This window comes from Bombina bombina, chromosome 12 (assembly GCF_027579735.1).
Source record: "Bombina bombina isolate aBomBom1 chromosome 12, aBomBom1.pri, whole genome shotgun sequence".
In the NCBI taxonomy this organism is placed as follows: domain Eukaryota; kingdom Metazoa; phylum Chordata; class Amphibia; order Anura; family Bombinatoridae; genus Bombina; species Bombina bombina.
In genome coordinates, this window is record NC_069510.1 from 121,597,657 (window position 1) to 121,617,573 (window position 19,917).

Here is a 19,917-nt window from a genome sequence, read left to right on the forward strand (position 1 = left end):
GCACAGCACCAGAATAACGACCATTGAAAAGTAGTTATGTACAGAGAAACCATTTATTGGCCCAAACAGACCGGATTTATGCAACAAGCCTAAATAGAGAAACATTTACATATTAAGAACATGACCTGTGGGACATAAAGTTGTTAGACAGTGATACATAAAAAGATATACATCAAAAAGAACACTGTATTGTCGATCAATGTCCTCAATCAATATAAAAAGCCAAAGTTATGACTTTCTGAGCTCATTGCAAAAATTGCTGAAGTGATAGAGGCTACAAGGTAAAGACGACCTCACAAGCCTTCTATTTCAAATGGCAAATTTTCCTTTTACATATGGAAAGTAACCATTGAGTCGTTTGCAACAAATCTCCGCATCTGGGTATACCTCAAACTGAAACAATGTATGGATTGACTGAAAGTTTACCGTAAGCAAATTCAAGCTGTAAATATGTTTAAACAGGTGTTTCACTTCGCAAAGTTACCTGTCGGCTTTTTCATCATGTGCAGATCCTTGTGTTAAAGCTATCAAAAACGACAGATGCTTTGTGTAAATTCCGCCTTGGCGTGAACATCTCAAGAAAACCTCTCTATGAGAGTGCGAAACACGATTGATTCAAACTTTACGGTATTGAAAACGGGTTTATTTCTATACGCCTGTCTAAAATGTTTGGATTTTGTCAAAGGGCTAAATCATGTTTCATTGATATATGTTTAGAAGAAAAGGATGTAATCATCTATAATCTCAGTAAAATGTATGTGCACAAATATGTAGGTTTTTTTCTGCATTTGATCTATTTATCTGCTAAATAACCGTGTAAAAGTCTGAACTTAACTTTTAAGCTATAGCTTGCAAAATAGTTTTTTAAAATCAATAGTTCCCCCAATTTCCAAGCATCATGTTAGTAAGAGTGACGGCTGTTGTCAGATTCACAAACAACCATTGTTTATGAGCAGTTATTTTTAATACGTATTTGTATTATGTTTGGCATAAATTTGTTTGTAGTTTAAGATGTGGTCAATCCCGTAGGTGTGGATGATTTACCTGGGACACCGCCTACATGTAACTTTAATCCAATAAATTATGCTGACTCACTGGTGACGTTTAGTCCTGACGAAACCCTGGTTTTCTCTTTGCATTATGGGGCAAAACGCGCGTCGACTTTTGCCCCATAATGCCCCTTTTTTTTTTTTTGATTATTCACAGAGCGAACTGGATCTCGCCGTTTCCAAGACCCGACAGTTGGTTTGTACCCATTTTCAAGACCGTAAAGTTTGAATCGATCCTGTGTTGCACTCTCATAGAGAGGTTTTCTTGAGATGTTCACGCCAAGGCGGAATTTACACAAAGCATCTGTCGTTTTTTGATAGCTTTAACACAGGGATCTGCACATGATGAAAAAGCCGACAGATAACTTTGCGAAGGGAAACACCTGTTTAAACATATTAACGGCTTGAATTTGCTTACGGTGAACTTTCAGTCAATCCATACACGGGTTACATTGTTTCAGTTTGAGGTATACCCAGATGCAGAGATTTGTTGCAAACGTCTCAATGGTTACTTTCCATATGTAAAAGGAACATTTGCAATTTGAAATAGAAGACTTGTGAGGTCATCTTTACCTTGTAGCCTCTATCACTTAAGCAATTTGTTTTGGTTGAACAGGTTCATGTTCACTGCAATGAGCTCAGAAAGTCATAACTTTGGCTTTTAATATTGATTGAGGACACTGATCGACAATACAGTGTTCTTTTTGATGTATATCTTTTTATGTATCACTGTCTAACAACTTTATGTCCCACAGGTCATGTTCTTAATATGTAAATGTTTCTCTATTTAGTCTTGTTGCCCCTTAATCCGGTCTGTTTGGCCCAATAAATGGTTTCTCTGTCCATAACTGCTTTTCAATGGCCGTTATTCTGGTGCTGTGCGTGCTAGTATCAGACGTTGTGAGTTTTGGTAATTTTAAAAGAGTGCTGACACCCCTAAGTTTTTGGATCTTTCTTGTACTCAATAATTTTATATATATATATATATATATATATATATATATATATATATATATATATATATATATATATATATATATATATATATATATATATATATATATATATAAGAGGAAGAGATGTTGGGCGCTATGAGATTACAGTCTAAAATGCTATAGATCAAATTTAGCTCAAGTGAGAAGTGCAGCTGCATCTTAATCCCAAGGCTTTGAATAGTGTAGTACCCAACTTCACTATGCTAGGCTAGGTAAATGAAAAAATGGAAGGAACAGTGGGAAAGTGCTAAGCACAAAAGAGCAGATGCAAAATATTCAAGTTATGATACAAAGGACCAGAAAGTATATGTGTCCTAGGTATCCCTCAGTTTACGCCGGGTTTAGGTTCCAGGAGGAATGGTTGTAAATTGAAACCGTTGTAAAATGAAACCCAGTTTATAATGTAAGTCAATAGGAAGTGAGGGGGTTAAGTTCCAGGCCCCTCTCAAAATTGTCATAAGTAACACCTAATACATTATTTTTAAAGGTTTGAAATGAAGACTTTAAATGCTAAACAGCATTATAAACCTAATAATATAGATTGTATCATCCTCAAACTAAGTTTAATGAACAAAATCATTTGCTAACAGCACCTATTTAAATTATCACACAACAGACTGCATCATCATCAAACTAAGTTTAATAAACAAAAACGTTTTTTTACTTGCATTTTTCTGCAATTAGTTCTCTGCATTGTTAGCATGTAAGATAATATTGGGCCTGCACCTATTCTATGGATTTCAATCTGCAGTGATTAATAGGCAGTTAGGCACCCTCACCTCAAGCAGCTGGACAGGAAGATAATAGGGAAGTGGCTGCTAAAACTTGTTGCTCAATAGCTAATGTCTGCTCTGTGTACACAGATCACTTTCAGGCTGTTAAGTTGCATAACTTTGCTGCAAAACAAGCGGACAGCTCCACCTACTGGCTATTTTAATTAGTAAACTTTGCTTTCCAAAGCTTTTTAATAGCAGTCACATGACTGAAAAAAAAGGTTGTTATTCTGAAACGGCGCAAATTGAACCGGCGTAAACCGAGGGCCACCTGTATAAACATATGATAATACAATGAGAATATAAACGTTAATATCAATCTCTATATAAAAAGCATATACATAAAATTGAAGAGTCTCTAAAATATAAGAGTAGATGTTGATTATTCGTTCCCAATATGGGTGTTCAACTGTGGTATCCCAGATGTATAGAATGTCTGCTTACTAGACTTTACCGCAATCCATATGAAGTAAGTAAATGCAATCCAGGATAGCCCGAGTGTGGCCCAGCAAACGGTCTCTGCCGCCAGATCCGTAGAAGAATTGTAGTGTGCTGGCGTCAATGCTTTCTGTGGCATGGTATGGATCAGGAAACTTCCCTCTAGACGTTGCCGGTATATATTGAAAACTAGCTTCGATCTCCGTTTCTCCGCTCAAGAACACATATATATTTATATATACTCTAGTTTTGGGATCCAAGCACTCACTGTATGTAGAATTGCCTGGGTGCTCTCTATGGTAGGTAGGCAGAAACTTTCATGTAGAGAAGAGGCACACACAGGGATTAGTTAACATAGATTTATTAACGTTTCGGTCCTCGCAGGGACCTTTGTCAAGACTGTTCTCCGTTAGAGGTTGTGTGTAGTTGTCACCGCTGACAACTACACACAACCTCTAACGGAGAACAGTCTTGACAAAGGTCCCTGCTAGGACTGAAACGTTGACTGACTGAATTAATGAACTATTAATAAAATCTATGTTAACTAAGCCCTGTGTGTGCCTCTTCTATACATGAAAGTTTATATATATATATATATATATATATATATACACATACATACACACACATAAAACCTGGCACTCGCCAGCAGATACAGTAATATTTATAAGCAAAACTGGGCGAAGTCAGTTACATTTGACGCCAAAGGATCAAGCCCAGGACCACGTCAAGTTCTCCCCCTTCCTAGGACCCTAACCAGCACCCACACAATGCATACTTTCAAACAAACCAACTGGGAACCTCCCAGGGTGACACATGCTTTTGTAATCTCCCCTAAGTTGTTGCCTATGTTGCTGAGGACTGTGCAGCTGTCAGTCAGTGTTCAGGGCTGGGGAGTTTACAGTGGCTTAGCACGTGTACCCGGTCCAGTCTGAGAGTGCAGTCCATTCCTATATGTATATGTTTTTCCCCTTTCTTCTTAGTGTTTTGGCGTCCCTTAAAATAATACCTTTTTGCGATTGTTTGTGTGCATCTTTGATAATTCTATATTAACTATATATATAAAATACATCACCATAGTAGATCCCTGCCCTTCTGTATATATTAAAAATATTAATTTAATTAATAAAATATATATATATATATATAATAGTTTACAGTTAATGAAATATTCCTCCCATGTACATTTTAAAGAATCATGAATATGAGTTTATATTGTATGTATTGGGCTCTTTCTAGCGAGATATTAGTAAATACATGCCCTTCTGTATGTATTAAAAATATAAATTTAATTAATAAAATATATATATATATATATATATATATATATATATATATAAAATAGTTTACAATTAATGAAATATTCCTCCCATGTACATTTTAAAGAATCATGAATATGAGTTTATATTGTATGTATTGGGCTCTTTCTAGCGAGATAGTAGTAAATACATGTCCTGGGTGGTAGAGGACAGATTCTGGTTTGCCAAGGTATAGGTTGCACAGTTTAATAATATATGAAAGACCTGGGTTTACACTTAATATTTACCCGTTTGTAGAATAAAATGAGTGGATTTAAAGGAAAATCTGCAGGGTAAATCTTTTTCCATTTCAATAAATATGGATTTCAAAAATACAATACACAGCATATCCACCAAAACATTCTGACTTTCTAATGTCATTGTACATATATGTTACATTTCATATTCAGTGCCTCAGGTAGGTTTGTGAATTGGGTCCATCTCTAGGATAGGTATGTCACCTTGTGCAGTAGCTCTGTAATCAGTCTGTGCTTATGTATTAATCATTTACTTATTATGTGCTATATAATCAAAGCAAATTATTTTTCTTTGCAGGATCGCAGAGTTCCGTAGCGTTCTTAATGAACCCAGCATAAACTTGCCCCAGCTGAGAGAACTGTGTTTTAGAGGTCAGTAGTCCTTAGTCTGTGACTTTCCACTATGTGTCTTGGGCTGCGTCGGAGTTTAGTTTTTGTAAATACTTTCTTAACAATGTTCTTGGCAAGATCTTGACGTTAAGTTTGAGCTGCTATCAACTTTACTTTGAAGATAATTAACTTTTTAACAGCAATAAGTTAATATAACACTTTTTTAATTGACTGGGTAGACGCAGCTGTTGTACAGAGCTATACAGAAAGAGATTCCTAGTTAAATAAAAATCCAAAAGTCCAATTAGTCCCTTAAATGGGAGCAATGCTACCTGGAATATTAGTATTTGCATGAATGCAGGCAACCTTTGTACTGCTATCAATGGAAAAAATACAAATTACATGGATATCTTACTGTTACAATCTATTTTGAGTCCAAATTATGTTCAAATGAATATTTAGGTGTAATGAAGTTCGATTTGTTTTGATTTTGCCTTACCTTAACTGTTCTCCCTTCTTTTAACTAGGAATTCCCTTTGAGGGGGGTATCCGATGTCTGTGTTGGAAGGTGGGTAAACTCTTATTTTATCATCAGGCTGAACTGATCATAGGTTTCTTTTCAAAACCTCAGCAGATATAATTTGAAGCTCAGTCACATATTGGTTCATTGAGTTTGGCTATACAGGTTTAGCTGTTCAGAGGAAAATAGGAGAACACAGTTATTAGACATTACATTTTAAAACCCACACGAATTGGAAGAAAAACAGAAATTCTGTTCTTCGTGCAGTTTTCATGATGCCAAGCTTTGCACAACTCCCTCACAAGAACATCTAAGTGACATTAGAAGCTCCGTGTTCTGGAGTAAGATTTTGTAGGGCTGGTTTTAGCAGGAACATCTCATACACTTGTAGCCAACACAATTTTAAATATCCATCAGATGAGCGGAGCAAGAGATGAGGAATACTGGATGAGACATCTGCACTGGCGGCAAGACGGGGGATTATAGAGGGTTACAGTAGAGAAGGGGAAAAGGATGTAGTGACCAGCTAAAGTCTTGGTTACATTGCCAATAACAGAAAGGGTGGCTTCTTGGTGTTCCATATATGAAATGACAAGACAAGACCTACATTCATAGACTCTTTTGAAGTTGCTTAGGGGCCTTGATGAAAAGGTGAAGTCGTGCTTGGAATTCTTTCAGAAGGTATTGTTAGTTGGCATTCCTGCCATTAACACTCATAATTGTGTTAAGTGCCCACTACTTGCACATCAAATGAAAACTACTAGCTACTCCAAAAAGTAATTGTTTGATCCACGTCATGTACAAAATGCTTTACACAAATGTTTGTAATTGTAAATATTTGTGCGTCTCTTTAGTTATGGTATTGTCATCTCACCGGGTAGAACAAATGATATGTCTAGCGTCTGCTGCAGGTATTCTGGGACACTTTACACAAATGTAAATATCATTTTTTTTTAAACTTCTGACAAGGTTGTCTCTTTATTTTTATATGATTTCCTTTTAATTGTGTTCACGTTTGTTTGCATGTTGTAGTGGTCTGTTTTATAGAGTTTTTAATTTTTTTTTATTTTGTAAGGTTCTAAAGGTGTTTTTGTAGTGCGTGTGGCGTTTACATTAGAGCTCATTCTATGCCCCAACAGCTTATTTGATTATAACAAAGCCTTATGCGGGTGCAATGATGAACTGGGAGAAATGTTTATGAGTTGCGATGATGAATGGGTACAAATGTTTATGAGTTGCGATGATGAATGGGTACAAATGTTTATGAGTTGCGATGATGAATGGGTACAAATGTTTATGAGTTGCGATGATGAATGGGTACAAATGTTTATGAGCTGTGATGCTGTAGAGAATTTTTGTCTGTGAAATATTAGTTTTACAAAGGGGTTTTATTGAATTTAGGCCGTTGTCTCAAGCTATAGTAGAGACAACGGTTAAGCATAAAGTAGCAGTTAAGCATGTCTGAGAAACTGGTTGTATACTTATTGCTTATTAGTTATATATACATTTTTTCCCAGATCCTTCTTAACTACTTACCTACAGAGAAAGCCGTATGGGACTCTGTGTTACAGAAGCAGAGGTGAGTGTTCATCTCAATGTATTTATCTGAATAGTGATCTAATCATTACTAGAAACTATGCCCATGAAGTGTCTAAAAAAAGGTCATCAATGTCTCAACACATCTCACTAGGCCATTTTCTGTCTGTTTAGGGGATGTCAATTCTTTTCCCAGTACAAGGATAGTGGCTCTAAAGGCTCTCGGCTAGATTACGAGTCTTGCGTTATGAGTAAAAAAGCAGCGTTAAGCCTCATAACACTGCTTTTTTGCTACCGCTGGTATTACGAGTTTTGCAGATTTAGGGGCACCGCACACTTTTTTGGCCTTATCGCAAATCAACTTACGCAAATTGCGTATAGTCTTTTTTTCTATGGGACTTCCATAGCGCCGGTATTAAGAAGCTTGTCCTGGGAGGCCAAAAACTGAGCGGTACACCCTATCCCGTCAAGATTCGTAACGCATTCTAAAGTCAGTAGTTATGAGTTTTACACTACAAAGCTGTAGCATAAAACTCATAACTAAAGTGCTAAAAAGTACACTAACACCCATACACTTCCTATTAACCCCTAAACCGAGGCCCTCCTGCATCGCGAACACTAAACTAATAAACATATTAACCCCTAAACCGCCTTATTCCCGCCTTGCAAACATTAGTTAAATATTATTAACCCCTAATCTGCCGTCCCTAACATCGCCGCCACCTATCTACATTTATTAACCCCTAATCTGCCGCCCCCAACGTTGCCGCCAATATACTAAATTTATTAACCCCTAAACCTAAGTCTAACCCTAACACCCCCTAACTTAAATATAATTAAAATAAATCTAAATAAAACTTACTAATAACTAAATAATTCCTATTTAAAAATAAATACTTACCTGTAAAATAAACCCTAAGCTAGCTACAATATAACTAATAGTTAAATTGTATCTAGCTTAGGTTTTATTTTTATTTTACAGGCAAGTTTGTATTTATTTTAACTAGGTAGAATAGTTACTAAATAGTTATTAACTATTTACTAACTACCTAGCTAAAATAAATACAAATTTACCTGTAAAATAAAACCTAACCTAAGTTACACTAACACCTAACACTACACTCTAATTAAATAAATTACCTAAATTAAATACAATTAAATAAATTAAATACAATTAGCTAAGTTACAAAAAAAAAACCCCACACTAAATTTCAGAAAATCAAAAACAAATTACAAGATCTTTAAACTAATTACACATAATCTAATAGCCCTATCAAAATAAAAAGCCCCCCCCAAATAAAAAAAACCCCTAGCCTAAACTAAACTACCAATAGCCCTTAAAAGGGCCTTTTGCGGGGCATTGCCCCAAAGAAATCTACTCTTTTACCTGAAAAAAAACCTCCCCAACAGTAAAACCCACAACCCACAAACCAACCCCCCAAATAAAACCCTAACTAAAAAAACCTAAGCTCCCCATTGCCCTTAAAAGGGTATTTAGCTCTATTGCGGCCCAAAGCCCTAACCTAAAAATAAAACCCACCCAATAAACCCTTAAAAAAACCTAACACTAACCCCTGAAGATCCACTTACAGTTTTTGAAGACCGGACATCCATCCTCAACGAAGCCGGGAGAAGTCTTCATCCAAGCCGGGAGAAGTGGTCCTCCAGACAGGCAGAAGTCTTCATCCAGGCGGCATCTTCTATCTTCATCCATCCGACGCGGAGCGGGTCCATCTTCAAGACATTCCGTCGCGGAGCATCCTCTTCTTCCGACGACTACCCGAGGCTCTAAATAGAAGAGAGCACGCTGGACCGTATCTGCCCTCGGTCGAACTGGGAACATAGTCTCACGGACATATGTCTGTCAGCATTCTGTGCGTTGGCATTATGTCCGAGAACCAAGCAAGTCCTGATTATCGTCATTTGGTACGTTTATAAAGCTTTGCCGTTGTAACAGAACAGTTTGGTTTTCATGTTCTTTTATAGGGTTTATCTTTATACACTGGTATGATTCATTGTATCATGTCCCCCTTACAAATGATCTCACTTCCTTTTCTCCACTTTCCCTTGAATTAAACAATTCCCAGGCTGATACTAAGTCCTCACCAAGTATTTAATAGCCTATTAGCACATTAAAATGATAAAGTGGTTTGTTTACTGTAATCCCCTGACACGCTCCTGTTTCAGTGCACGAGGGGGGTGCATGAATCACAGATTATTGGTTCAGATAAGGGCGGCTGCAAAATTCTCAATTTCTCTGGTTTTAATATTTATAGTTTTGTGTTTGAGTAAAATGAACATTTTTATTTTATTCTATTAACTACTTAAAACATTTCTCCCAAATAAAATATTGTAATTTATTTGCAGAAAATAAAAACTTTTCAAAATAATAAAAATGTTTTTTCAGACCTCAAATAATGCAAAGAAAACAAGTTTATACTCATTTTTAAACAACACAATTGAGTGACTTTACTCCTGTAGCACAAATGCAAGCAGCTCGGCTTTGTTTAATGAATAGTGACCAATCATCTTGATCACATTCCAAAGGTTTTCAATGGGGTTCAGGTCTAGAGATTGGGCTGACCATGACAGGGTCTTGATCTGGTGGTCCTCCATCCACACCTAAATTGTCCTGGCTGTGTGGCATGGAGCATTGTCCTGCTGGAGAAATTAATCCTCAGAATTGGGGAACATTGTCAGAGCAGAAGGAAGCAAGTTTTATTACGTAGCTTGATTCATGCAGCCTTCATAAAGATAAATCTGCCTGATTTCAGTCTTGCGGAAGCACCCCCAGATCATTACCGATTCTCCAACAAATTTCACAGTGGGTGCGAGACACTGTGGCTTGTTACTACAGGTCTCCATCTAACCATTAGATGACCAGGTATTGGTCAAAGCTCAAAACTGAACTGTTTAGAGAAGATGACGTGGAATCAGGCTGATTTATTTGTCTTATCTAATCAGCTGTGTTTACTACATCCAACAAGTCACTGTAATGTTACTGCTTACATTATTATGAATTCCTTGTGTTTTAAATCCTTCACTTTTAGGGCCAGATTATGAGTTGAGTGCAAAATATTGCTTACGCAAAAGTGATATTTGCGCTCAACTGAGGAATACCAGCGCACGCAAATGTATGCTGGTATTACAAGTGAGGTGCAGTATGAATACGACCTCACTTTCGCATTGCACGGAAGCATTGCGCTCGTGAGAGCGTGCTTCTAGAGGCTCCAATGGGAGCCTCGTACTCATGCTGTCAGACACGGCATCAGAACCTCACACAGCGAAGGGGGTAAGTATTGCAGCGATGGCAGTAAATATATGTATATGATTATATACATATATATTTGTGTTAATAGGTGTATATATACATATTAACACATAAATATATACTGTATGTATATAGCTATATATATATATATATATATTACTGGGAACATACAGTTCCCGTAGACTGCAATGTAACCAACTTTTAGCTCCTCATAACTGATTTTTGCAGTTACTTTATTAAAAAATAAAGATGCTACCATTTTCATTTTTTTAATAAAGATTACTATATTGAAATTTGGGGCCAATTGGGGGACTTTTAGAAAAGATCTGATCTCTGGTTAATTTTCTGAGTGCTAATTGCTACCGTGAGCTCGCCGTAGCAATAACCAGCCACATGTAATGTCTGGTTATTTATCACGCACCCGCAAATAGGCAAATTTGCCTGTTTTCGGATGCGTGATATATTAGCGCTCCACTTGTAAACCCAGTATGTATTATTTGCACCTTTACAAACTCTAAGAGACCACATGAATATTTATTTGTATTGTTTAAATGAGAAGTTGTTTTTAGGTTTCTTGTAATATTTCCTTTTTGTGACACAATTAAACACATTGTAAAGAAGGATTAGATAACTGCAGATTAATTTGATTTCAGGGAAACATATTCTAACTTCCTGCGAGAAATGATCATCCAGCCAGGAATTGCCAAAGCCAAACTTGGGTTGTCTCGGGAGGATGTGACGCTGGAAGATCATGTAAGCAGAGTGTGGCCTGATGAGAGAAGTGAAGGATTATGGGATGGCTGTATGATAATTACATAGAATATAAAATGGCTGCACTAACCCCAGCACTACAAATATCTTTTTGAGATAAGTGAAATATTTGGTCAGTGTTTTCCACTAATATTTTGTAAGCTCATTTTTTATATTCTTCTTAATATGAGGAGAGTCCACGGCATCATTCCTTACTGTTGGGAAATACTGAACCTGGCCACCATAAGGGGGCAAAGGCTCAAATACTCACCCTACTTCCCTCATATCCCAGCCATTCTTTGCCTTTCGTCACAGGAGGTTGGCAGAGAAGTGTCAGAAGATTCGGAGTAGTTCCTTATGAAGGGCATCTACCCTTTTAAATGGGACTGGAGTTTTAAGTAGTTTTGTCAGCCTCTCAGTGAGAGCTTTGACGAATGTTAGAGTCTGGAGATGCAGGGAGAGTCTTTCTGCGAACCCATCCAGACTCATATTAACCGCTCCTAAGCAATCAGTGTTGATGAGTTTCACTCAAGTCCATGTCAGGAGCGATGCTACAAGACTGTCACACTTGAGAGGCTGTGTTTCTGTTCCACGGCATAGATTCCGGTAAGATCGTTTCATTTTTTACACATATGATAACACCAGGAAGACAGGGTCACAGTGTGGCTCCTTGTATCTGATTGGAATCAAGGGTTAATATTTCCTGAGGGGGATTATTGAACAATGGGGATTAATCACATAGTTTTATTTGATTATGGTGCGACATCTGTGAGATGTTTTTTGGGCTCAGGCAGATGTTGGAACGTACAGGTTTTTACTTTCGTTTTTTTAACTGCTCAGCTTTCTCCTACTGTTCCTTGTTCCCATGGCAGAATGACTGGGATATGAGGGAAGTAGGGGGAGTATTTAAGCTTTTGGCTGGGGTGTCTTTGCCTCCTCCTGGTGGCCAAGTTCAGTATTTCCCAACAGTAAGGAATGATGCCGTGGACTCTCATCATACAGAAGGATATGAAATTATCAAGTAAGCATAATTTATGTTTTATTCTGTTACAGCCGCTAAACCCAAATCCAGACAGTCGATGGAATACATACTTCAAAGATAATGAGGTGCTGCTGCAGATAGACAAGGATGTCAGGTAACCATGTTATAGATGCCCAGAGCATGGGGAATTTCACGTCACCACAGACTTCCCTCATATATTGCACTAATAAAACTATGGGAGATGTCCTTATTACAGTCCCAGTGAGGTAAAAAGAGCAATAACAAAAATATGTATAAAACATAGAGTTTATTCCAGAAACATCATAAGAACAGGATAGTCAAAAATAACAGAGAGGCAAAGGGCACCTCTGGCTGGCTTGCTTACGCGTTTCGGTATAGAGCTGTAATCTTAGCATGTCCTTATTAATCCCTTTAAAGAGACAGTACTCCAGAATGGTTATTGTTTAAAAAGTTAGATAATCCCTTTATTACCCATTCCCCAGTTTTGCATAAACAACACTGCTATATTAATACACTTTTTACCTCTGTGATTATCTTGTACCTAAACCTCTGCTAAAAGAACTGAAGTAAGGGGGTGGTCTGCAGACTTGCATTTTAGCCTATCAGTGCTGGCTCATAAATAACTCCACAGGAGTGAGCACAATGATATATATATATATATATATATATATGACACAAAAACTTGCACTGTCTAGCTGTTAAAAACTGTCAAAATGCACTAAGATAAGAGGCAGCTTTCAAGGGCTTAGAAATCAGCATATGAGCCTACCTAGGTTTAGCTTTCAACTAAGAATACCAAGAGTACAAAGTAAATTAGAAAGTTGTTTAACATTGCATGCCCTATCTGAGTCATGAAAGTTTAATTTGGACTTCACTGTCCCTTTAAACATAGTTTCATTAGCAGGGTACACACGTTATCATGTAGTCGTGGAGCTATGCCAGAGTTTATTGACGTCAGTTCCTGATAGCTGTGAGATAAAGCACATGTTTATCCCTCTGTTTTGTGCTGTAACACATATAACATTCATTGCTAGTTACAGACTGTAGCTACATCTGTATTAAAGCTTATGTCAGTCCGTATTATATCTTACGTACATCCGTATTAGAGCTTACCTACATCTGTGTTATAGCTTACGTACATCCGTATTATAGCTTACGTACATCTGTGTTATAGCTTACGTACATCTGTATTATATCTTATGTACATCCGTATTACAGGGAGTGCAGAATTATTAGGCAAATGAGTATTTTGACCACATCATCCTCTTTATGCATGTTGTCTTACTCCAAGCTGTATAGGCTCGAAAGCCTACTACCAATTAAGCATATTAGGTGATGTGCATCTCTGTAATGAGAAGGGGTGTGGTCTAATGACATCAACACCCTATATCAGGTGTGCATAATTATTAGGCAACTTCCTTTCCTTTGGCAAAATGGGTCAAAAGAAGGACTTGACAGGCTCAGAAAAGTCAAAAATAGTGAGATATCTTGCAGAGGGATGCAGCACTCTTAAAATTGCAAAGCTTCTGAAGCGTGATCATCGAACAATCAAGCGTTTCATTCAAAATAGTCAACAGGGTCGCAAGAAGCGTGTGGAAAAACCAAGGTGCAAAATAACTGCACATGAACTGAGAAAAGTCAAGCGTGCAGCTGCCAAGATGCCACTTGCCACCAGTTTGGCCATATTTCAGAGCTGCAACATCACTGGAGTGCCCAAAAGCACAAGGTGTGCAATACTCAGAGACATGGCCAAGGTAAGAAAGGCTGAAAGACGACCACCACTGAACAAGACACACAAGCTGAAACGTCAAGACTGGGCCAAGAAATATCTCAAGACTGATTTTTCTAAGGTTTTATGGACTGATGAAATGAAAGTGAGTCTTGATGGGCCAGATGGATGGGCCCGTGGCTGGATTGGTAAAGGGCAGAGAGCTCCAGTCCGACTCAGACGCCAGCAAGGTGGAGGTGGAGTACTGGTTTGGGCTGGTATCATCAAAGATGAGCTTGTGGGGCCTTTTCGGGTTGAGGATGGAGTCAAGCTCAACTCCCAGTCCTACTGCCAGTTTCTGGAAGACACCTTCTTCAAGCAGTGGTACAGGAAGAAGTCTGCATCCTTCAAGAAAAACATGATTTTCATGCAGGACAATGCTCCACCACACGCGTCCAAGTACTCCACAACGTGGCTGGCAAGAAAGGGTATAAAAGAAGAAAATCTAATGACATGGCCTCCTTGTTCACCTGATCTGAACCCCATTGAGAACCTGTGGTCCATCATCAAATGTGAGATTTACAAGGAGGGAAAACAGTACACCTCTCTGAACAGTGTCTGGGAGGCTGTGGTTGCTGCTGCACGCAATGTTGGTGAACAGATCAAAACACTGACAGAATCCATGGATGGCAGGCTTTTGAGTGTCCTTGCAAAGAAAGGTGGCTATATTGGTCAATGATTTGTTTTTGTTTTGTTTTTGAATGTCAGAAATGTATATTTGTGAATGTTGAGATGTTATATTGGTTTCACTGGTAAAAATAAATAATTGAAATGGGTATATATTTGTTTTTTGTTAAGTTGCCTAATAATTATGCATAGTAATAGTCACCTGCACACACTGATATCCCCCTAAAATAGCTATAACTAAAAACAAACTAAAAACTACTTCCAAAACTATTCAGCTTTGATATTAATGAGTTTTTTGGGTTCATTGAGAACATGGTTGTTGTTCAATAATAAAATTAATCCTCAAATATACAACTTGCCTAATAATTCTGCACTCCCTGTATAACTTACATACATCCGTATTATAGCTTACGTACATCTGTATTATAGCTTATGTCACTCCGTATTATAGCTTACGTACATCTGTGTTATAGCTTACGTACATCTGTTATAGCTTACGTACATCAGTGTTATAGCTTATGTACATCCGTATTATAGCTTACTTACATCCGTATTATAGCTTATGTCACTCCGTATTATAGCTTACGTACATCCGTTTTAGAGCTTACGTACATCTGTGTTATAGCTTACGTACATCTGTATTATAGCGTACGTACATCTGTATTATAGCTTACGTACATCTGTGTTAAAGCTTACGTCATTCCGTATTATAGCTTACGTACATCCGTTTTAGAGCTTACGTACATCTGTTATAGCTGACGTACCTCTGTATTGTAGCTTACTTACATCCGTATTATAGCTTACTTACATCCGTATTATAACTTACGTACATTCGTATTATAGCTGACGTACATCTGTATTATAGCTTATGTCATTCCGTATTATAGCTTACGTACATCCGTTTTAGAGCTTACGTACATCTGTTATAGCTGACGTACCTCTGTATTGTAGCTTACTTACATCCGTATTATAGCTTACTTACATCCGTATTATAGCTTATGTCACTCCGTATTATAGCTTACGTACATCCGTTTTAGAGCTTACGTACATCTGTTATAGCTTACGTACATCGGTGTTATAGCTTACTTACATCCATATTATAGCTTACGTATATCCGTATTAGCGATTACGTACATCTGTGTTATAGCTTACGTACATCTGTATTATAGCTTACGTACATCTGTATTATAGCTTACGTACATCTGTGTTAAAGCTTACGTACATCTGTATTATAGCTTACGTACATCCGTATTAGAGCTTACGTACATCTGTGTTATAGCTTACGTACATCCGTATTATAACTTACGTACATCCGTATTATAGCTGACGTACATCTGTATTATAGCTTATGTCATTCCGTATTATAGCTTACGTACATCCGTTTTAGAGCTTACGTACATCTGTTATAGCTGACGTACCTCTGTATTGTAGCTTACTTACATCCGTATTATAGCTTACTTACATCCGTATTATAGCTTATGTCACTCCGTATTATAGCTTACGTACATCCGTTTTAGAGCTTACGTACATCTGTTATAGCTTACGTACATCGGTGTTATAGCTTACTTACATCCATATTATAGCTTACGTACATCCGTATTAGCGCTTAAGTACATCTGTGTTATAGCTTACGTACATCTGTATTATAGCTTACGTACATCTGTATTATAGCTTACGTACATCTGTGTTAAAGCTTACGTACATCTGTATTATAGCTTACGTACATCCGTATTAGAGCTTACGTACATCTGTGTTATAGCTTACGTACATCCGTATAATAACTTACGTACATCCGTATTATAGCTGACGTATATCTGTATTATAGCTTATGTCATTCCGTATTATAGCTTACGTACATCCGTTTTAGAGCTTACGTACATCTGTTATAGCTGACGTACCTCTGTATTGTAGCTTACTTACATCCGTATTATAGCTTACTTACATCCGTATTATAGCTTACGTACATCTGTGTTATAACTTATGTCCGTCCATATTATAGCTTATGTATATCCGTATTATAGCTTATGTACATCTGTATTATAGCTTACTTATATCCGTATTATAGTTCATGTATTATAGCTTACGTCCGTAGAAATAATTGCTAATGGCTTTCTATGGTGACTATATAAGATCTACCTGTGTGTTCCGTTCCCTACTGTAAGTGCACATACGTTTCTGACAGTGTACAGTGCCACACATAGGCATAGGGTATCTAAATGATCTATAGTATCTGTATTAAAGGGACATAAAACAGTATAAACTAACAGAAGTTTCTAAATATATAATGCAGCCAAAACTTACCTGCAAAATGGTTTCTGTTTTAACCCCCATTAACCCCTTTAATTCAGGCATAGTTTTGCTTGCAGCAAGCTCCACCCTGGGCATTTCCATATATGGAAGGTGCTATCCAGGCCATAGCTTCTACAGAATGCACATGTGCACATGCACAGTAGGAGGCAGAGTCACATGTCACATGACTTAATCAGTGCACAGTATAATGCTAAAGCTTTTACAAAGCATGTGACATTATCCCCATGGAAACAAGCAAGCCTCTTGGCAACAAACAATAGCAGTACCTGCTGTCCCTCCTCAACCCCCCCTTGCTTGTATAAGTAATTATACTCACATGCACACTTTGTTATATGATAGAAAAAGGTTTGGAGTAGAACACTGATAAGAAGGGTGGAGCAGGCTACACTTGGCAACACTAAAGTGTAAGTAATTTTGAAGATGTTTGGACATTTTATTAAAATACCTATAAGCTTTTTTTTTTTTTTACACTTTTTTTCTCACACACTGTTTTACCTCAGTTGATATTTTTATAATATGCACATAATTCAAAATATTTTATGGTACTTTAAACATCATTAATACAATTTGCAGCCATTTTACTGTTCCTTAAACCCAACAGGTTTTTACCTAACAAGCGTGTCCTTTTTCTCATTCTACAGAAGACTGTGTCCTGACATTTCATTCTTCCAGCATCCCACCGAGTACCCCTGTCTTCTCATAATGGACCCTCTGAATGAATATGAGACCTTACGAAAGCGAGTACAACAAACTACTCTAAAGTCTCAGACAGTAGCACGGAACCGGAGCGGCCTTACCAACGTCAGTACCTGTTATGGAAATGCATAGTATTTTTTGTTTCTCAGGAATACTGTTATTTAGTCATTAAATAACAGTACTCCATCATAAGACACTGGGTGTGGTCTCTGCTAAACAAATACAACCTTAATAATACTGTATTATCTAGTTATTAAATAGCTGTACCAATAGATATACCTCCAGCATAAGTCACTGGGTGTGGTCTCTACTACATGTATATAACCTATTAATACTGTATTATCTAGTTATTAAATAGCTGTACCAATAGATATACCTCCAGCATAAGTCACTGGGTGTGGTCTCTACTACATGTAAATAACTAATAATACTGTATTCTCTAGTTATTAAATAGCTGTACCAATAGATATACCTCCAGCATAAGTCACTGGGTGTGGTCTCTACTACATGTATATAACCTATTAATACTGTATTATCTAGTTATTAAATAGCTGTACCAATAGATACACCTCCAGCATAAGTCACTGGGTGTGGTCTTTACTACATGTATATAACCTTATTAATACTTTATTATCTAGTTATTAAATAGCTGTACCAATAGATATACCTCCAGCATAAGTCACTGGGTGTGGTCTCTACTACATGTATATAACCTATTAATACTGTATTATCTAGTTATTAAATAGCTGTACCAATAGATATACCTCCAGCATAAGTCACTGGGTGTGGTCTCTACTACATGTATATAACCTATTAATACTGTATTATCTAGTTATTAAATAGCTGTACCAATAGATATACCTCCAGCATAAGGCACTGGGTGTGGTCTCTACTACATGTATATAACCTATTAATACTGTATTATCTAGTTATTAAATATCTGTACCAATAGATATACCTCCAGCATAAGTCACTGGGTGTGGTCTCTACTACATGTATATAACCTATTAATACTGTATTATCTAGTTATTAAATAGCTGTACCAATAGATATACCTCCCGCATAAGGCACTGGGTGTGGTCTCTACTACATGTATATAACTAATAATACTGTATTATCTAGTTATTAAATAGCTGTACCAATAGATACACCTCCAACATAAGTCACTGGGTGTGGTCTTTACTACATGTATATAACCTATTAATACTGTATTATCTAGTTATTAAATAGCTGTACCAATAGATATACCTCCAGCATAAGTCACTGGGTGTGGTCTTTACTACATGTATATAACCTATTAATACTGTATTATCTAGTTATTAAATAGCTGTACCAATAGATATACCTTCAGCATAAGTCACTGGGTGTGGTCTTTACTACATGTATATAACCTAATAATACTGTATTATCTAGTTATTAAATAGCTGTACCAATAGATATACCTCCAGCATAAGTCACTGGGTGTGGTCTCTACTACATGTATATAACTAATAATACTGTATTATCTAGTTATTAAATAGCTGTACCAATAGATATACCTCCAGCATAAGTCACTGGGTGTGGTCTCTACTACATGTATATAACCTATTAATACTGTATTATCCAGTTATTAAATAGCTGTACCAATAGATACACCTCCAGCATAAGTCACTGGGTGTGGTCTTTACTACATGTATATAACCTATTGATACTGTATTATCTAGTTATTAAATAGCTGTACCAATAGATATACCTCCAGCATAAGGCACTGGGTGTGGTCTCTACTACATGTATATAACCTATTAATACTGTATTATCTAGTTATTAAATAGCTGTACCAATAGATATACCTCCAGCATAAGTCACTGGGTGTGGTCTTTACTACATGTATATAACTAATAATACTGTATTATCTAGTTATTAAATAGCTGTACCAATAGATATACCTCCAACATAAGTCACTGGGTGTGGTCTTTACTACATGTATATAACCTATTAATACTGTATTATCTAGTTATTAAATAGCTGTACCAATAGATATACCTCCAGCATAAGTCACTGGGTGTGGTCTCTACTACATGTATATAACTATTAATACTGTATTATCTAGTTATTAAATAGCTGTACCAATAGATATACCTCCAGCATAAGTCACTGGGTGTGGTCTTTACTACATGTATATAACCTATTAATACTGTATTATCTAGTTATTAAATAGCTGTACCAATAGATATACCTCCAGCATAAGTCACTGGGTGTGGTCTTTACTACATGTATATAACCTATTAATACTGTATTATCTAGTTATTAAATAGCT

The 19,917-nt window shown here is 36.9% G+C and overlaps 1 protein-coding gene across 1 annotated transcript in view; it reads left to right on the plus strand.

The window, feature by feature from the left end:
• TBC1D13 (TBC1 domain family member 13) overlaps positions 1 to 19,917 on the plus strand; it is a 100,051-nt gene that overhangs the window by 17,034 nt on the left and 63,100 nt on the right. The window contains exons 2-7 of the mRNA XM_053695989.1: positions 5,109 to 5,182; positions 5,668 to 5,708; positions 7,178 to 7,239; positions 11,121 to 11,220; positions 12,271 to 12,353; positions 17,567 to 17,726. Of these exons, the coding sequence (XP_053551964.1) occupies positions 5,109 to 5,182; positions 5,668 to 5,708; positions 7,178 to 7,239; positions 11,121 to 11,220; positions 12,271 to 12,353; positions 17,567 to 17,726 (520 nt within the window). The remainder of the gene's footprint in view (positions 1 to 5,108; positions 5,183 to 5,667; positions 5,709 to 7,177; positions 7,240 to 11,120; positions 11,221 to 12,270; positions 12,354 to 17,566; positions 17,727 to 19,917) is intronic.